This window comes from Pristiophorus japonicus, chromosome 12, assembly GCF_044704955.1.
Source record: "Pristiophorus japonicus isolate sPriJap1 chromosome 12, sPriJap1.hap1, whole genome shotgun sequence".
Taxonomy (NCBI): domain Eukaryota; kingdom Metazoa; phylum Chordata; class Chondrichthyes; family Pristiophoridae; genus Pristiophorus; species Pristiophorus japonicus.
The window spans coordinates 107,703,607-107,720,038 of NC_091988.1; the positions used below are offsets into that span (position 1 = coordinate 107,703,607).

The 16,432-nt window shown below is 44.3% G+C and overlaps 1 protein-coding gene across 1 annotated transcript in view; it reads right to left on the bottom strand.

Annotated features, from left to right (window-relative positions):
* Nucleotides 1–16,432, bottom strand: part of LOC139276831 (nuclear receptor subfamily 2 group C member 2-like) — a 170,367-nt gene that overhangs the window by 114,574 nt on the left and 39,361 nt on the right. Inside the window, exon 5 of the mRNA XM_070894830.1 lies at nt 12,529–12,708. Within this exon, the coding sequence (XP_070750931.1) occupies nt 12,529–12,708 (180 nt within the window). The remainder of the gene's footprint in view (nt 1–12,528; nt 12,709–16,432) is intronic.

A 16,432-nucleotide genomic window follows, 5' to 3' on the forward strand; every position in this document is an offset into this window, starting at 1 on the left:
AGCAATGCTACCCCACCTCCTTTTCCTTTTATTCTATCCTTCCTGAATGTTGAATACCCCTGGATGTTGAGTTCCCAGCCCTGATCATCCTGGAGCCACGTCTCTGTAATCCCAATCACATCATATTTGTTAACATCTATTTGCACAGTTAATTCATCCACCTTATTGCGGATACTCCTTGCATTAATACACAAAGCCTTCAGGCTTGTTTTTTTTAACACCCTCTGTCCTTTTAGAATTTTGCTGTACAATGGCCCTTTTTGTTCTTTGCCTTGGGTTTCTCTGCCCTCCACTTTTCCTCATCTCCTTTCTGTCTTTTGTTTTTGCCTCCTTTTTGTTTCCCTCTATCTCCCTGCATTGGTTCCCATCCCCCTGCCATATTAGTTTAACTCCTCCCCAACAGTACTAGCAAACACTCCCGCGAGGACATTGGTTCCGATTCTGCCCAGGTGCAGACCGTCCGGATTGTACTGGTCCCACCTCCCCCAGAACCGGTTCCAATGCCCCAGGAATTTGAATCCCTCCCTGCTGCACCATTGCTCAAGCCACGTATTCATCTGAGCTATCCTGCGATTCCTACTCTGACTAGCACGTGGCACTGGTAGCAATCCCGAGATTACTACTTTTGAGGTCCTACTTTTTAATTTAGCTCCTAGCTCCTTAAATTCATTTCGTAGGACCTCATCCCTTTTTTTACCTATGTCATTGGTACCAACGTGCACCACGACAACTGGCTGTTCTCCCTCCCTTTTTAGGCGGGAGTCGAGAGAGGCAGCGGCCTATAAAAGGCTCAGCAGTCCGGGGAGCATCGAGAGAGGCGGGAGTCGAGAGAGGCACCGGCCTATAAAAGGCTCAGCAGTCCGGGGAGCGTTGAGAGAGGCGGGAGTCGAGAGAGGCAGCGGCCTATAAAAGGCTCAGCAGTCCGGGGAGCATCGAGAGAGGCGGGAGTCGAGAGAGGCACCGGCCTATAAAAGGCTCAGCAGTCCGGGGAGCGTTGAGAGAGGCGGGAGTCGAGAGAGGCAGCGGCCTATAAAAGGCTCAGCAGTCCGGGGAGCGTCGAGAGAGGCGGGAGTCGAGAGAGGCAACGGCCTATAAAAGGCTCAGCAGTCCGGGGAGCGTCGAGAGAGGCGGGAGTCGAGAGAGGCGTGACTTGTGCAGCTCCAGCTGAGAGAAGTCAAAAAAGAAGTAGAAAGAAATCAAAAGGTGACATCACAGCCAACGTGGTAAGTGATTGGCTGCTGATTGGTGAGTAGTTTTTCTTTTTCTTTATTAGTCAGTAACTTTTAACATTGTTGTCGGCAATTTAAGTGTATCTCAGGGTTAAGTCATGGCAGGACACCTCGGTCACGTGATATGCTCCTCCTGTACCATGTGGGAACACGGGGACAACACCAGTGTCCCTGACGACTACATGTGCGGGAAGTGTGTCCACCTCCGGCTACTGACGGTCCGCGTTGCGGAGTTGGAGCTGAAGGTGGATTCACTCTGGAGCATCCACGATGCTGAGAATGACGTGAGTATCACGTGTAGCGAGTTGGTCTTACCGCAGGAGAAGGGTCCACAGCCAGCGAGGGAATGGAAGACCAGCAGGAAGAGTAGTGCAAGGAAGGTAGTGCAGGGGTCCCCTGTGGTCATCCCACTGCAAAACTGATACACTGCTTTGAGTGCTGTTGAGGGGGATGACTCATCAGGAGCGGGCAGCAGCAGCCAAGTTCATGGCACCGTGGCTGGCTCTGTTGCACAGGAGGGCAGGAAAAAGAGTGGCCGAGCGATAGTGATAGGGGATTCAATTGTAAGGGGAATAGATAGGCGTTTCTGCGGCCGCAACCGAGACTCCAGGATGGTATGTTGCCTCCCTGGTGCAAGGGTCAAGGATGTCTCGGAGCGGGTGCAGGACATTCTAAAAAGGGAGGGAGAACAGCCAGTTGTAATATTTCCCGGAGAGAGAATTCCAGATACAGTGTAATATTTCCCGGAGAGAGAATTCCAGGTATAGTGTAATATTTTCTGGAGAGAGATAATTTCCCGGAGAGAGAATTCCAGGTACAGTGTAATATTTACCTGAGAGAGAATTCCAGGTACAGTGTAATATTTCCCCGAGAGAGAATTCCAGGTACAGTGTAATATTTCCCGGAGAGAGAATTCCAGGTACAGTGTAATATTTCCAGGAGAGAGAATTCCAGATACAGTGTAATATTTCTCGGAGAGAATTCAAGGTACAGTGTAATATTTCCAGGAGAGAGAATTCCAGATACAGTGTAATATTTCTGGGAGAGAATTCAAGGTACAGTGTAATATTTCCCGGAGAGAGAGAAATCAAGGTACAGTGTAATATTTCCCCGAGAGAGACTTCCAGGTACAGTGTAATGTTAACTGGAGAGAGAATTTCAGGTACACTGTAATATTTCCCGGAAAGAGAATTGCAGATACAGTGTAATATTTCCCGGAGAGAGAATTCCAGGCACAGTGTAAAGTTTCCCGGAGAGAGAATTCCAGGTACAGTGTAATATTTCCCCGAGAGAGAATTCCAGGTGGTGTAATATTACCCGGAAAGAGAATTCCAGGCACAGTGTAAAGATTCCCGGCGAGAAAATTCCAGGTACAGTGTAATATTTCCCCGAGAGAGAATTCCAGGTACAGTGTAATATTTCCGAGAGAGAATTCCAGGTACAGTGTAATATTTCCCCGAGAGAGAATTCCAGGTACAATGTAATATTTCCCGGAGAGAGAATTCAAGGAACAGTGTAAGATTTCCCGGAGAGAGAATTCCAGATACAGTGTAATATTTTCTGGAAAGAGAGAATTTCCCGGAGAGAGAATTCCAGGTACAGTGTAATATTTCCCAGAGAGAGAATTCCAGGTACAGTGTAATATTTCCCCGAGAGAATTCCAGGCACAATGTAATATTTCCGGGAGAGAGAATTCCAGGTACAGTGTACTATTTCCCAAAGAGAGAATTCCAGATACAGTGTAATATTTCCCGGAGAGAGAATTCCTGGTACAGTGTAATATTTTCTGGAGAGAGAGAATTTCCCGGAGAGAGAATTCCAGGTACAGTGTAATATTTCCGAGAGAATTCCAGGTACAGTGTAATAATTCCCCGAGAGAGAATTCCAGGTACAGTGTAATATTTCCCGGAGAGAGAATTCCAGGTCGTGTAATATTACCCGGAAAGAGAATTCCAGGTACAGTGTAATATTTCTCGGAGAGAGAATTCCAGGTACAGTGTAATATTTCCCGGAGAGAGAATTCCAGGTACAATGTAATACTTCCCCAAGGGAGAGAATTCCAGATACAGTGTATATTTCCCCGAGAGAGAATTCCAGGTACAGTGTAATATTTCCCCGAGAGAGAATTCCAGGTAGAGTGTAATATTTCCACGAGAGGGAGAATTCCAGTTACAGTGTAATATTTCCCGGAGAGAGAATTCCAGGTACAGTGTAATATTTCCCGGAGAGAGAATTCCAGGTTCAGTGTTATATTTCCCAGAGAGAGAATTCCAGGTACAGTGTACTATTTCCCGGAGAGAGAATTCCTGGTACAGTGTAATGTTTCCCCGAGAGAGAACTCCAGGTACAGTGTAATATTTCCCTGAGAGAGAATTCCAGGTACAGTGTAATATTTCCCTGAGAAAGAATTCCAGGTACAGTGTAATATTTCCCTGAGAGAGAATTCCTGGTACAATGTAATATTTCCCGGAGAGAGAATTCCAGGAACAGTGTAATATTTCCCTGAGAGAGAATTCCAGATACAGTGTAATATTTCCCGGAGAGAGAATTCCAGGTCAGTGTCATATTTTCTGGAAAGAAAGAATTTACCGGAGAGAGAATTCCAGGTACTGTGTAATATTTCCCGGAAAGATAATTCCAGGTACAGTTTAATATTTCCCTGAGAGATAATTCCAGGTACAGTGTAATATTTCCCCGAGAGAGGGAATTCCAGGTGCAGTGTAATATTTCCCCGAGAGAGGGAATTCCAGGTGCAGTGTAATATTTCCCGGAGAGAGAATTCCAGGTACAGCGCAATATTTCCCGGAGAGAGAATTCGAGGTACAGTGTAATATTTCCCCGAGCATGAATTTCAGGTACAGTTTAATATTTCCCAGAGAGAGAATTCCAGGTACAGTGTAATATTTCCCAGAGAGAGAATTCCAGGTACAGTGTAATATTTTCTGGAGAGAGATAATTTCCCGGAGTGAGAATTCCAGGTACAGTGTAATATTTCCCGGAGAGAGAATTCCAGGTACAGTGTAATATTTCCCCGAGAGAATTCCAGGCACAATGTAATATTTCCGGGAGAGAGAATTCCAGGTATAGTGTAATATTTCCCAGAGAGAGAATTCCAGATACAGTGTATATTTCCCCGAGAGAGAATTCCTGGTACAGTGTAATATTTTCTGGAGAGAGAGAATTTCCCGGAGAGAGAATTCCAGGTACAGTGTAATATTCCCGAGAGAATTCCAGGTACAGTGTAATATTTCCCCGAGAGAGAATTCCAGGTACAGTGTAATATTTCCCGGAGAGAGAATTCCAGGTCGTGTAATATTTCCTGGAGAGAGAATTCCAGGTACAATGTAATATTTCCCCGAGGGAGAGAATTCCAGATACAGTGTATATTTCCCCGAGAGAGAATTCCAGGTACAGTGTAATATTTCCCCGAGAATTCCAGGTACAGTGTAATATTTCCCCGAGAGAGAGAATTCCAGGTACAGTGTAATATTTCCCCGAGAGAGAGAATTCCAGGTTCAGTGTTATATTTCCCAGAGAGAGAATTCCAGGTACAGTGTAATATCTCCCCGAGAGAGAGGGAATTCCAGGTGCAGTGTAATATTTCCCGGAGAGAGAATTCAAGGTACAGTGTAATATTTCCAGGAGAAAGAATTCCAGATACAGTGTAATATTTCCCACAGAGAGAATTCAAGGTACAGTGTAATATTTCCCCGAGAGAGAATTCCAGGTACAGTGTAATATTTCCCCGAGAGAGAATTCCAGGTACAGTGTAATGTTAACTGGAGACAGAATTCCAGGTACACTGTAATATTTCCCGGAGAGAGAATTGCAGATACAGTGTAATATATCCCCGACAGAGAATTGCAGTTAGTGTAATATTTTCCCGAGAGAGAATTCCAGGAACAGTGTAATATTTCCCGGAGAGAGAATTCCAGGTACAGTGTAATGTTTCCCCGAGAGAGAATTCCAGGTACAGCGTAATATTTCCCAGAGAGAAAATTCCAGGTACAGTGTAATATTTCCCAGAGAGAGAATTCCTGATACAGTGTAATATTTTCTGGAGAGAGAGAATTTCCCGGAGAGAGAATTCCAGGTAGAGTGTAATATTTCCCTGGGAGAGAATTCCAGGTACAGTGTAATATTTACCTGAGAGCGAGAATTTCTCGGAGAGAGAATTCCAGGTACAGTGTAATATTCCCGAGAGAATTCCAGGGACAGTGTAATATTTCCCCGAGAGAGAATTCCAGGTACAATGTAATATTTCCCGGAGAGAGAATTCAAGGAACAGTGTAAGATTTCCCGGAGAGAGAATTCCAGATACAGTGTAATATTTTCTGGAAAGAGAGAATTTCCCGGAGAGAGAATTCCAGGTACAGTGTAATATTTCCCAGAGAGAGAATTCCAGGTACAGTATAATATTTCCCCGAGAGAATTCCAGGCACAATGTAATATTTCCGGGAGAGAGAATTCCAGGTACAGTGTACTATTTCCCAAAGAGAGAATTCCAGATACAGTGTAATATTTCCCGGAGAGAGAATTCCTGGTACAGTGTAATATTTTCTGGAGAGAGAGAATTTCCCGGAGAGAGAATTCCAGGTACAGTGTAATATTCCCGAGAGAATTCCAGGTACAGTGTAATATTTCCCCGAGAGAGAATTCCAGGTACAGTGTAATATTTCCCGGAGAGAGAATTCCAGGTCGTGTAATATTACCCGGAAAGAGAATTCCAGGTACAGTGTAATATTTCCCGGAGAGAGAATTCCAGGTACAGTGTAATATTTCCCGGAGAGAGAATTCCAGGTACAATGTAATACTTCCCCAAGGGAGAGAATTCCAGATACAGTGTATATTTCCCCGAGAGAGAATTCCAGGTACAGTGTAATATTTCCCCGAGAGAGAATTCCAGGTACAGTGTAATATTTCCACGAGAGAGAGAATTCCAGTTACAGTGCAATGTTTCCCCGAGAGAGAACTCCAGGTACAGTGTAATATTTCCCTGAGAGAGAATTCCAGGTACAGTGTAATATTTCCCTGAGAAAGAATTCCAGGTACAGTGTAATATTTCCCTGAGAGAGAATTCCTGGTACAATGTAATATTTCCCGGAGAGAGAATTCCAGGAACAGTGTAATATTTCCCTGAGAGAGAATTCCAGATACAGTGTAATATTTCCCGGAGAGAGAATTCCAGGTCAGTGTCATATTTTCTGGAAAGAAAGAATTTACCGGAGAGAGAATTCCAGGTACAGTGTAATATTTCCCGGAAAGATAATTCCAGGTACAGTTTAATATTTCCGAGAGATAATTCCAGGTACAGTGTAATATTACCCGGAGAGAGAGAATTCCAGGTACAGTGTAATATTTCCCACAGAGAGAATTCCAGGTACTGTGTAATATTTCCCAGAGAGAGAGAAGTCCAGGTACAGTGTAATATTTCCCGAGAGAGAATTCCACGTACAGTGTAATATTTCCCCGAGAGAGAATTACAGGTAGAGTGTAATATTTCCCCGAGAGAGAGAATTCCTGGTAGTGTAATATTTCCCGGAGAGAGAATTCGAGGTCCAATGTAATATTTCCCGGAGAGAGAATTCCAGGTACAATGTAATATTTCCCGGAGAGAGAATTCCATATACAGTGTAATATTTCCCAGAGCGAGAATTCCAGGTACAGTGCAATATTTCCACGAGAGAGAATTCCAGGTACAGTGTAATATTACCTGGAGAGAGAGAATTCCAGGTACAGTGTAATATTTCCCACAGAGACAATTCCAGGTAGAGTGTAATATTTCACCAAGAGAGAATTCCAATTACAGTGTAATATTTCCCGGAGAGAGAATTCCAGGTACAGTGTAATATTTCGCAGAGAGAGAATTCCTGGTACAGTGTAATATTTCCCCGAGGGAGAATTCTAGGTACAGTGTAATATTTTCCAGGGAGAGAATTCCAGGTAGAGTGTAACATTTCCAGCAGAGAGAATTCCAGGTACAGTGTAATATTTCCAGCAGAGAGTGAATTTCAGGTACAGTGTAATATTTCCCACTGAGAATTCCAGGTACTGTGTAATATTTCCCACAGAGAGAATTCCAGATACAGTGAAATATTTGCCAGAGAGAATTCCAGGTACAGTGTAATATTTCCCCGAGAGAGAATTCCAGGTACAGTGTAATGTTACCCGGAGAGAGAATTCCAGGTACAGTGTAATATTTCCCACAGAGAGAATTCCAAATACAGTGAAATATTTGCCAGAGAGAATTCCAGGTACAGTGTAATATTTCCCCGAGAGAGAATTCCAGGTACAGTGTAATGTTACCCGGAGAGAGAATTCCAGGTGCAGTGTAATATTTCCCACAGAGAGAATTCCAGATACAGTGAAATATTTGCCAGAGAGAATTCCAGGTACAGTGTAATATTTCCCCGAGAGAGAATTCCAGGTACAGTGTAATGTTACCCGGAGAGAGAATTCCAGGTGCAGTGTAATATTCCCCAGAGAGAGAATTCCAGGTACAGTGTAATATTTCCCGAGAGAGAATTCCAGGTACAGTGTAATATTTCCCCGAGAGAGAGAATTCCTGGTACAGTGTAATATTTCCCGTGGAGAGAATTCCAGGTACAATGTAATATTTCCCGGAGAGAGAATTCCATATACAGTGTAATATTTCCCCGAGAGAGAGAATTCCTAGTACAGTGTAATATTTCTCGGGGAGAGAATTCCAGGTGCAGTGTAATATTCCCCAGAGAGAGAATTCCAGGTACAGTGTAATATTTCCCCGAGAGAGAATTCCAGGTACAGTGTAATATTTCCCGAAAGAGAATTCCTGGTACAGTGTAATATTTCCTGGAGAGAGAATTTCCCGGAGAGAGAATTCCAGGTACAGTGTAATATTTCCCGAGAAACAATTCCAGGTACAGTGTAATGTTTCCCGGAGAGAGAATTCGAGGTACAGTGTAATATTTCCCGGAGAGAGAATTCCAGATACAGTGTAATATTTCCCGGAGAGAGAATTCCAGGTACAGTGTAATATATCCCGGAGAGAGAATTCCAGGTTCAGTGTAATATTTCCCGGAGAGAGAATTCCAGGTTCAGTGTAATATTTCCCAGAGAGAAAATTCCAGGTACAGTATAATATTTCCCCGAGAGAGAATTCTAGGTACAGTGTAATATTTCCCGAGAGAGAATTCCAGGTACAGTGTAATATTTCCCTGGAGAGAATTCCAGGTAGAGTGTAATATTTCCCCGAGAGAGAATTCTAGGTACAGTGTAATATTTCCCGAGAGAGAATTCCAGGTACAGTGTAATATTTCCCTGGAGAGAATTCCAGGTACAGTGTAATATATCCCGGAGAGAGAATTCCAGGTTCAGTGTAATATTTCCCGGAGAGAGAATTCCAGGTTCAGTGTAATATTTCCCAGAGAGAAAATTCCAGGTACAGTATAATATTTCCCCGAGAGAGAATTCTAGGTACAGTGTAATATTTCCCGAGAGAGAATTCTAGGTACAGTGTAATATTTCCCGAGAGAGAATTCCAGGTACAGTGTAATATTTCCCTGGAGAGAATTCCAGGTAGAGTGTAATATTTCCCCGAGAGAGAATTCCAGGTACAGTGTAATATTTCCCGAGAGAGAATTCCAGGTACAGTGTAATATTTCCCGAGAGAGAATTCCAGGTACAGTGTAATATTTCCCTGGAGAGAATTCCAGGTAGAGTGTAATATTTCCCCGAGAGAGAATTCTAGGTACAGTGTAATATTTCCCGAGAGAGAATTCCAGGTAGAGTGTAATATTTCCCGAGAGAGAATTCCAGGTACAGTGTAATATTTCCCTGGAGAGAATTCCAGGTAGAGTGTAATATTTCCCCGAGAGAGAATTCTAGGTACAGTGTAATATTTCCCGAGAGAGAATTCCACGTACAGTGTAATATTTCCCCGAGAGAGAATTGCAGGTAGAGTGTAATATTTCCCCGAGAGAGAGAATTCCTGGTAGTGTAATATTTCCCGGAGAGAGAATTCGAGGTCCAATGTAATATTTCCCGGAGAGAGAATTCCAGGTACAATGTAATATTTCCCGGAGAGAGAATTCCATATACAGTGTAATATTTCCCAGAGCGAGAATTCCAGGTACAGTGCAATATTTCCACGAGAGAGAATTCCAGGTACAGTGTAATATTTCCAGCAGAGAGAATTCCAGGTACAGTGTAATGTTACCCGGAGAGAGAATTCCAGGTGCAGTGTAATATTCCCCAGAGAGAGAATTCCAGGTACAGTGTAATATTTCCCGAGAGAGAATTCCAGGTACAGTGTAATATTTCCCCGAGAGAGAGAATTCCTGGTACAGTGTAATATTTCCCGTGGAGAGAATTCCAGGTACAATGTAATATTTCCCGGAGAGAGAATTCCATATACAGTGTAATATTTCCCCGAGAGAGAGAATTCCTAGTACAGTGTAATATTTCTCGGGGAGAGAATTCCAGGTGCAGTGTAATATTCCCCAGAGAGAGAATTCCAGGTACAGTGTAATATTTCCAGCAGAGAGAATTCCAGGTAAAGTGTAATATTTCCCCGAGAGAGAATTCCAGGTACAGTGTAATATTTACCTGGAGAGAATTTCCCGGAGAGAGAATTCCAGGTACAGTGTAATATTTCCCGAAAGAGAATTCCTGGTACAGTGTAATATTTCCTGGAGAGAGAATTTCCCGGAGAGAGAATTCCAGGTACAGTGTAATATTTCCCGAGAAACAATTCCAGGTACAGTGTAATGTTTCCCGGAGAGAGAATTCGAGGTACAGTGTAATATTTCCCGGAGAGAGAATTCCAGATACAGTGTAATATTTCCCGGAGAGAGAATTCCAGGTACAGTGTAATATATCCCGGAGAGAGAATTCCAGGTTCAGTGTAATATTTCCCGGAGAGAGAATTCCAGGTTCAGTGTAATATTTCCCAGAGAGAAAATTCCAGGTACAGTATAATATTTCCCCGAGAGAGAATTCTAGGTACAGTGTAATATTTCCCTGGAGAGAATTCCAGGTAGAGTGTAATATTTCCCCGAGAGAGAATTCTAGGTACAGTGTAATATTTCCCGAGAGAGAATTCCAGGTACAGTGTAATATTTCCCTGGAGAGAATTCCAGGTACAGTGTAATATTTCCTGGAGAGAGAATTTCCCGGAGATAGAATTCCAGGTACAGTGTAATATTTCCCGAGAAACAATTCCAGGTACAGTGTAATATTTCCCCGAGAGAGAATTCCAGGTACAGTATAATATTTTCATGGAGAGAATTCCAGGTACAGTGCAATATTTCCCGGAGAGAGAATTCGAGGTACAGTGTAATATTTCCCCGAGAGTGAATTCCAGGTACAGTGTAATATTTCCCAGAGAGAGAATTCCAGGTACAGTGTAATATTTCCCGGAGAGAGAATTCCAGGTTCAGTGTAATATTTCCCGGAGAGAGAATTCCAGGTTCAGTGTAATATTTCCCAGAGAGAAAATTCCAGGTACAGTATAATATTTCCCCGAGAGAGAGATAATTCCAGGTAGAGTGTAATATTTGCCCGAGAGAGAGAATTCCAGGTGCAGTGTAATATTTCCCACAGAGAGAATTCCAGGAAGAGTGTAGTATTTCCCCGAGAGAGAATTCCAGGTACAGTGTAATATTTCCCGGAGAGAGAATTCCAGGTACAGTGTAATATTTCCCCGAGAGAGAATTCCAAGTACAGTGTAATATTTCCCACAGAGAGCATTCCAGGTACTGTGTAATATTTCCCAGAGAGAGAGAATTCCAGGTACAGTGTAATATTTCCCCAAGAGAGAATTCCAGGTACAGTGTAATGTTACCCGGAGAGAATTCCAGGTACAGTGTAATATTTCCTGGAGCGAGAGAATTTCCCGGAGAGAGAATTCCAGGTACAGTGTAATATTTCCCTGGAGAGAATTCCAGGTACAGTGTAATATTTCCCTGGAGAGAATTCCAGGTACAGTGTAATATTTCCTGGAGAGAGAATTTCCCGGAGAGAGAATTCCAGGTACAGTGTAATATTTCCCGAGAAACAATTCCAGGTACAGTGTAATGTTTCCCGGAGAGAGAATTCGAGGTACAGTGTAATATTTCCCGGAGAGAGAATTCCAGGTACAGTGTAATATATCCCGGAGAGAGAATTCCAGGTTCAGTGTAATATTTCCCGGAGAGAGAATTCCAGGTACAGTATAATATTTCCCCGAGAGATAATTCCAGGTAGAGTGTAATATTTCCCCGAGAGAGAATTCCAGGTACAGTGTAATATTTCCCGAGAGAGAATTCCAGGTACAGTGTAATATTTCCCTGGAGAGAATTCCAGGTACAGTGTAATATTTCCTGGAGAGAGAATTTCCCGGAGATAGAATTCCAGGTACAGTGTAATATTTCCCGAGAAACAATTCCAGGTACAGTGTAATATTTCCCTGAGAGAGAATTCCAGGTACAGTATAATATTTTCATGGAGAGAATTCCAGGTACAGTGCAATATTTCCCTGAGAGAGAATTCCAGGTACAGTGTAATATTTCCCAGAGAGAGAATTCCAGCTACAGTGTAATATTTCCCGGAGAGAGAATTCCAGGTTCAGTGTAATATTTCCCAGAGAGAAAATTCCAGGTACAGTATAATATTTCCCCGAGAGAGAGATAATTCCAGGTACAGTGTAATATTTCCCAGAGAGAGAATTCCAGGTACAGTGCAATATTTCCCGGAGAGAGAATTCCAGATTCAGTGTAATATTTCCCAGAGAGAGAATTCCAGGTACAGTGTAATATTTCCCCGAGAGAGAGAGAATTCCAGGTGCAGTGTAATATTTGCCCGAGAGAGAGAATTCCAGGTGCAGTGTAACATTTTCCCGAGAGAGAGAGAATTCCAGGTGCAGTGTAATATTTTCCCGAGAGAGAGAGAATTCCAGGTACGGTGTAATATTTCCCCGAGAGAGAGAGAATTCCAGGTGCAGTGTAATATTTCCCCGAGAGAGAGAGAATTCCAGGTACAGTGTAATATTTCCCCGAGAGAGAGAGAATTCCAGGTGCAGTGTAATATTTGCCCGAGAGAGAGAATTCCAGGTGCAGTGTAACATTTTCCCGAGAGAGAGAGAATTCCAGGTGCAGTGTAATATTTTCCCGAGAGAGAGAGAATTCCAGGTACGGTGTAATATTTCCCCGAGAGAGAATTCCAGGTGCAGTGTAATATTTTCCCGAGAGAGAGAGAATTCCAGGTACAGTGTAATATTTCCCCGAGAGAGAGAGAATTCCAGGTACAGTGTAATACTCCCTACAATCCAGGTCATACTTACATTCCATTTTCATGCCCATCTCCAAACATTTTCGAAGCCTGCAGAACTGGCAGCGGTTGCGATGGTGCTTGTTGATGACACAGTCTTGGCTGCTCCGACAGCTGTAGGTCAGGTGTTTCCTCACGCTGCGTTTGAAGAATCCTTTGCAACCCTCACAGCTGACCGCACCATAGTGACGCCCTGCACAGGTAAAGGAATATGGTGACTTACGTTGCCAGACCTTGGAGAGTGAGCACAGAGCCAGTCACAAAACCCGCTTTCTGGCCTTCCCACTATTGGGGCCCGACTGCAAGAATGTCTGGGTGCTCCCTGCCCCTTCGGATTAAAACACTGCATTTCGATAGCACTTTTCACCACCCATGGGCTGCTCAAAACATTCACAGCCAATTTTTACAGTGCAGTTACTGTGAATAGTGCAGATAAGTTCAAAGTTAGCCTTACTGCACATGTTCATTACATAGATGCTATGCCTGAAGATGAACCAGATAGGAGGCGAACAAGAATTAATAATTTAAAGAAACTAGATGAGAGACCTTTAAATTGCCTTTATGTAAATACAAGGAGTGCTGGAAGAAAATCGTGAGAATTGCAATCCTATGATGTGTTAGAGAATTGAACATTTTTAGTGCCAGGCCCAACAGAAGTGGGGCGTTACAGGGAGCGTTTGCACAGCAGTCTTGGGGGCCAGACCAGGAGCAGTACCAAAGATCCGTCGATAAAACACTGGCTTCACAGCGCCCCAAGAGAGGCCGACGTGATAAAAAAAAAAGTCAGGCCCAAACTCGCAAAAAACATTCGCCATGTATTACACAGCACAAGTAAAATTAAAACTCTAATAAAATAGTGCAACGAAAATCACTGGAACTTATCTTCTGGAGTCATTCCTTCCCTTAGAACATCGGGACAGCTGTGACCGCCAGGGTTCAACTGGCGTGATTACCGAGAGATGGGACATGTGCTGTGTAAGCCCCTCCGGGAGGTGGGACATGTGCTGTGTGAGGGTCCTCCGGGAGATGGGACATGTGCTGTGTGAGGGTCCTCCGGGAGACGGGACATGTGCTGTGTGAGGGTCCTTCGGGAGATGGGACATGTGCTGTGTGAGCCCCTCCGGGAGACAGGACATGTGCTGTGTGAGCCCCTCCGGGAGATGGGACATGTGGTGTGTGAGCCCCTCCGGGAGATGGGACATGTGCTGTGTGAGGGTCCTCCGGGAGACGGGACATGTGCTGTGTGAGGGTCCTCCGGGAGATGGGACATGTGCTGTGTGAGCCCCTCTGGGAGATGGGACATGTGCTGTGTGAGCCCCTCCGGGAGATGGGACATGTGCTGTGTGAGGATCCTCCGGGAGATGGGACATGTGCTGTGTGAGGGTCCTCCGGGAGATGGGACATGTGCTGTGTGAGCCCCTCCGGGAGATGGGACATGAGCTGTGTGAGGGTCCTCCGGGAGATGGGACATGTGCTGTGTGAGCCCCTCCGGGAGATGGGACATGTGCTGTGTGAGGGTCCTCCGGGAGATGGGACATGTGCTGTGTGAGCCCCTCTGGGAGATGGGACATGTGCTGTATGAGGGTCCTCCGGGAGATGGGACATGTGCTGTGTGAGAGTCCTCCGGGAGATGGGACATGTGCTGTGTGAGCCCCTCCGGGAGATGGGACATGTGCTGTGTGAGGGTCCTCCGGGAGATGGGACATGTGCTGTGTGAGCCCCTCTGGGAGATGGGACATGTGCTGTGTGAGGGTCCTCCGGGAGATGGGACATGTGCTGTGTGAGAGTCCTCTGGGAGATGGGACATGTGCTGTGTGAGCCCCTCCGGGAGATGGGACATATGCTTTGCAGAACCGGGTAACTATTGGCCCATCAGTTTAACATCAGTAATAGGGAAGATGCTTGAAAGAATCATAAGGGATGCAATATGTGAATACTTGGATAGGGAGGGGCATATTCGGGACACCCAACATGGCTTCATAAAAAAAAGAGTTCATGTCTCACAAATCTAATTGTATTTTTTGAAGTTACAAAGTTGGCGGATGAGGGAAGCCCAGCAGACATTGTCTACTTAGATTTCCAAAAGGTTTTTGACAAGGTATCGCACAAGAGGCTTCTCTATAAGATCTGAGTCTCTGGTATATTTGGACTTCCAGAAGGCATTTGACAAGGTGCCACATAAAAGGTTACTGCACAAGATAAAAGTTCACGGGGTTGGGGGCAATATATTAGCATGGATAGAGGATTGGCTACCTAACAGAGAGTCAGGATAAATGGTTCATTCTCGGGTTGGCAATCAGTAACTAGTGGGGTGCCGCAGGGATCAGTGCTGGGACCCCAACTATTTACAATCTATATTAACGACTTGGAAGAAGGGACTGAGTGTAACGTAGCCAAGTTTGCTGATGATACAAAGATGGGAGGAAAAGCAATGTGTGAGGAGGACACAAAAATCTGCAAAAGGCTAAGTGAGTGGGCAAAAATTTGGCAGATGGAGTAAAATATTGGAAAGTGTTGGAAAGTGTGAGATCATGCACTTTGGCAAAAAAATCCAAGAGCAAGTTATTATTTAAATGGGGAAAGTTTGCAAAGTGCTGCAGTACAGGAGGACCTGGGGATATTTGTGCATGAAACACAAAAGGATAGTATGCAGGTACAGCAAGTGATCAGGAAGGCCAATGGTAACTTGGCCTTTATTATACAAGCAGGGAAGTCTTGCTACAGCTATACAGGGTATTGGTGAGGCCACACCTGGAATACTGCGTGCAGTTTTGGTTTCCATATTTACGAAAGGATATACTTGCTTTAGAGGCAATTCAGAGAAGGTTCACTTGGTTGATTCTGGAGATGAGGGGGTTGACTTATGAGGAAAGGTTGAGTAGGTTGGGCCTCATTGGAATTCCAAAGAATGAGAGGTGATCTTATTGAAACGTATAAGATTATGAGGGGGCTTGACAAGGTGGATGCAGAGAGGATGTTTCCACTGATGGGGGAGACTAGAACTAGAGGGCATGGTCTTAGAATAAGGGGCCGCCCATTTAAAACTGAGATGAGGAATTTCTTTTCTCAGAGGGTTGTAAATCTGTGGAATTCGCTGCCTCAGAGAGCTGTGGAAGCTGGGTCATTGAATAAATTTAAGACAGAAATAGACAGTTTGTTAAACGATAAGGGGATAAGGGGTTATGGGGAGCGGGCAGGGAAGTGGACCTGAGTCCATGATCGGATCAGACATGATTTTATTGAATGGCGGAGCAGACTCGAGGAGCCGTATGGCCTATTTCTTATGTTCTTATGTATTAGTGGAAATATATTGAGCTGGATACAGAACTGGCTGACAGGACACAGGTAAAGAGCAGTTATAGATGGATTGGGATCTGTTTGGAGACCAGTCACCAGTGGTGTCCCGCAGGGATCAGTGTTGGGACCGTTGCTATTTATTATTTTTGTTAATGATCTAGATTCACGGGTTGGTGGCACAATTCACAAATTTGCCGATGATAGCAAGATCTGTGCGGTGCTAGAACTGAAGAAGATACTTGTCTGATTCAGGCAGATCTTAACGTGTTGGGAGACTGGGCTTATGACTGGAAAATGATGTATAACTTAGATAAGTGCAGTATTATGCATGTGGGCAGGGAAAATGCTCAACGTTTATACACTCTCCAGGGAAAGGCATTAAAGATGGTGGAGATAGAAAGAGATTTGGGCAATCTAGTGCATACATCCTTAAAGGTACACGAGCAATGCGGTGCAGCGATAGGGGTGTTGGGGTGTATCCATAGAACAATTGAGTATAAGACGAGGCGTACTGTCTGTCCTTGTACAAGACCTTAGTCAGGCCGCACTTGGAATACTGTGTCCAGTTTTGGTCTCCTCACACGGTGGGTGATATTGAGGCTCGGGAAAGGGTGCAGAAG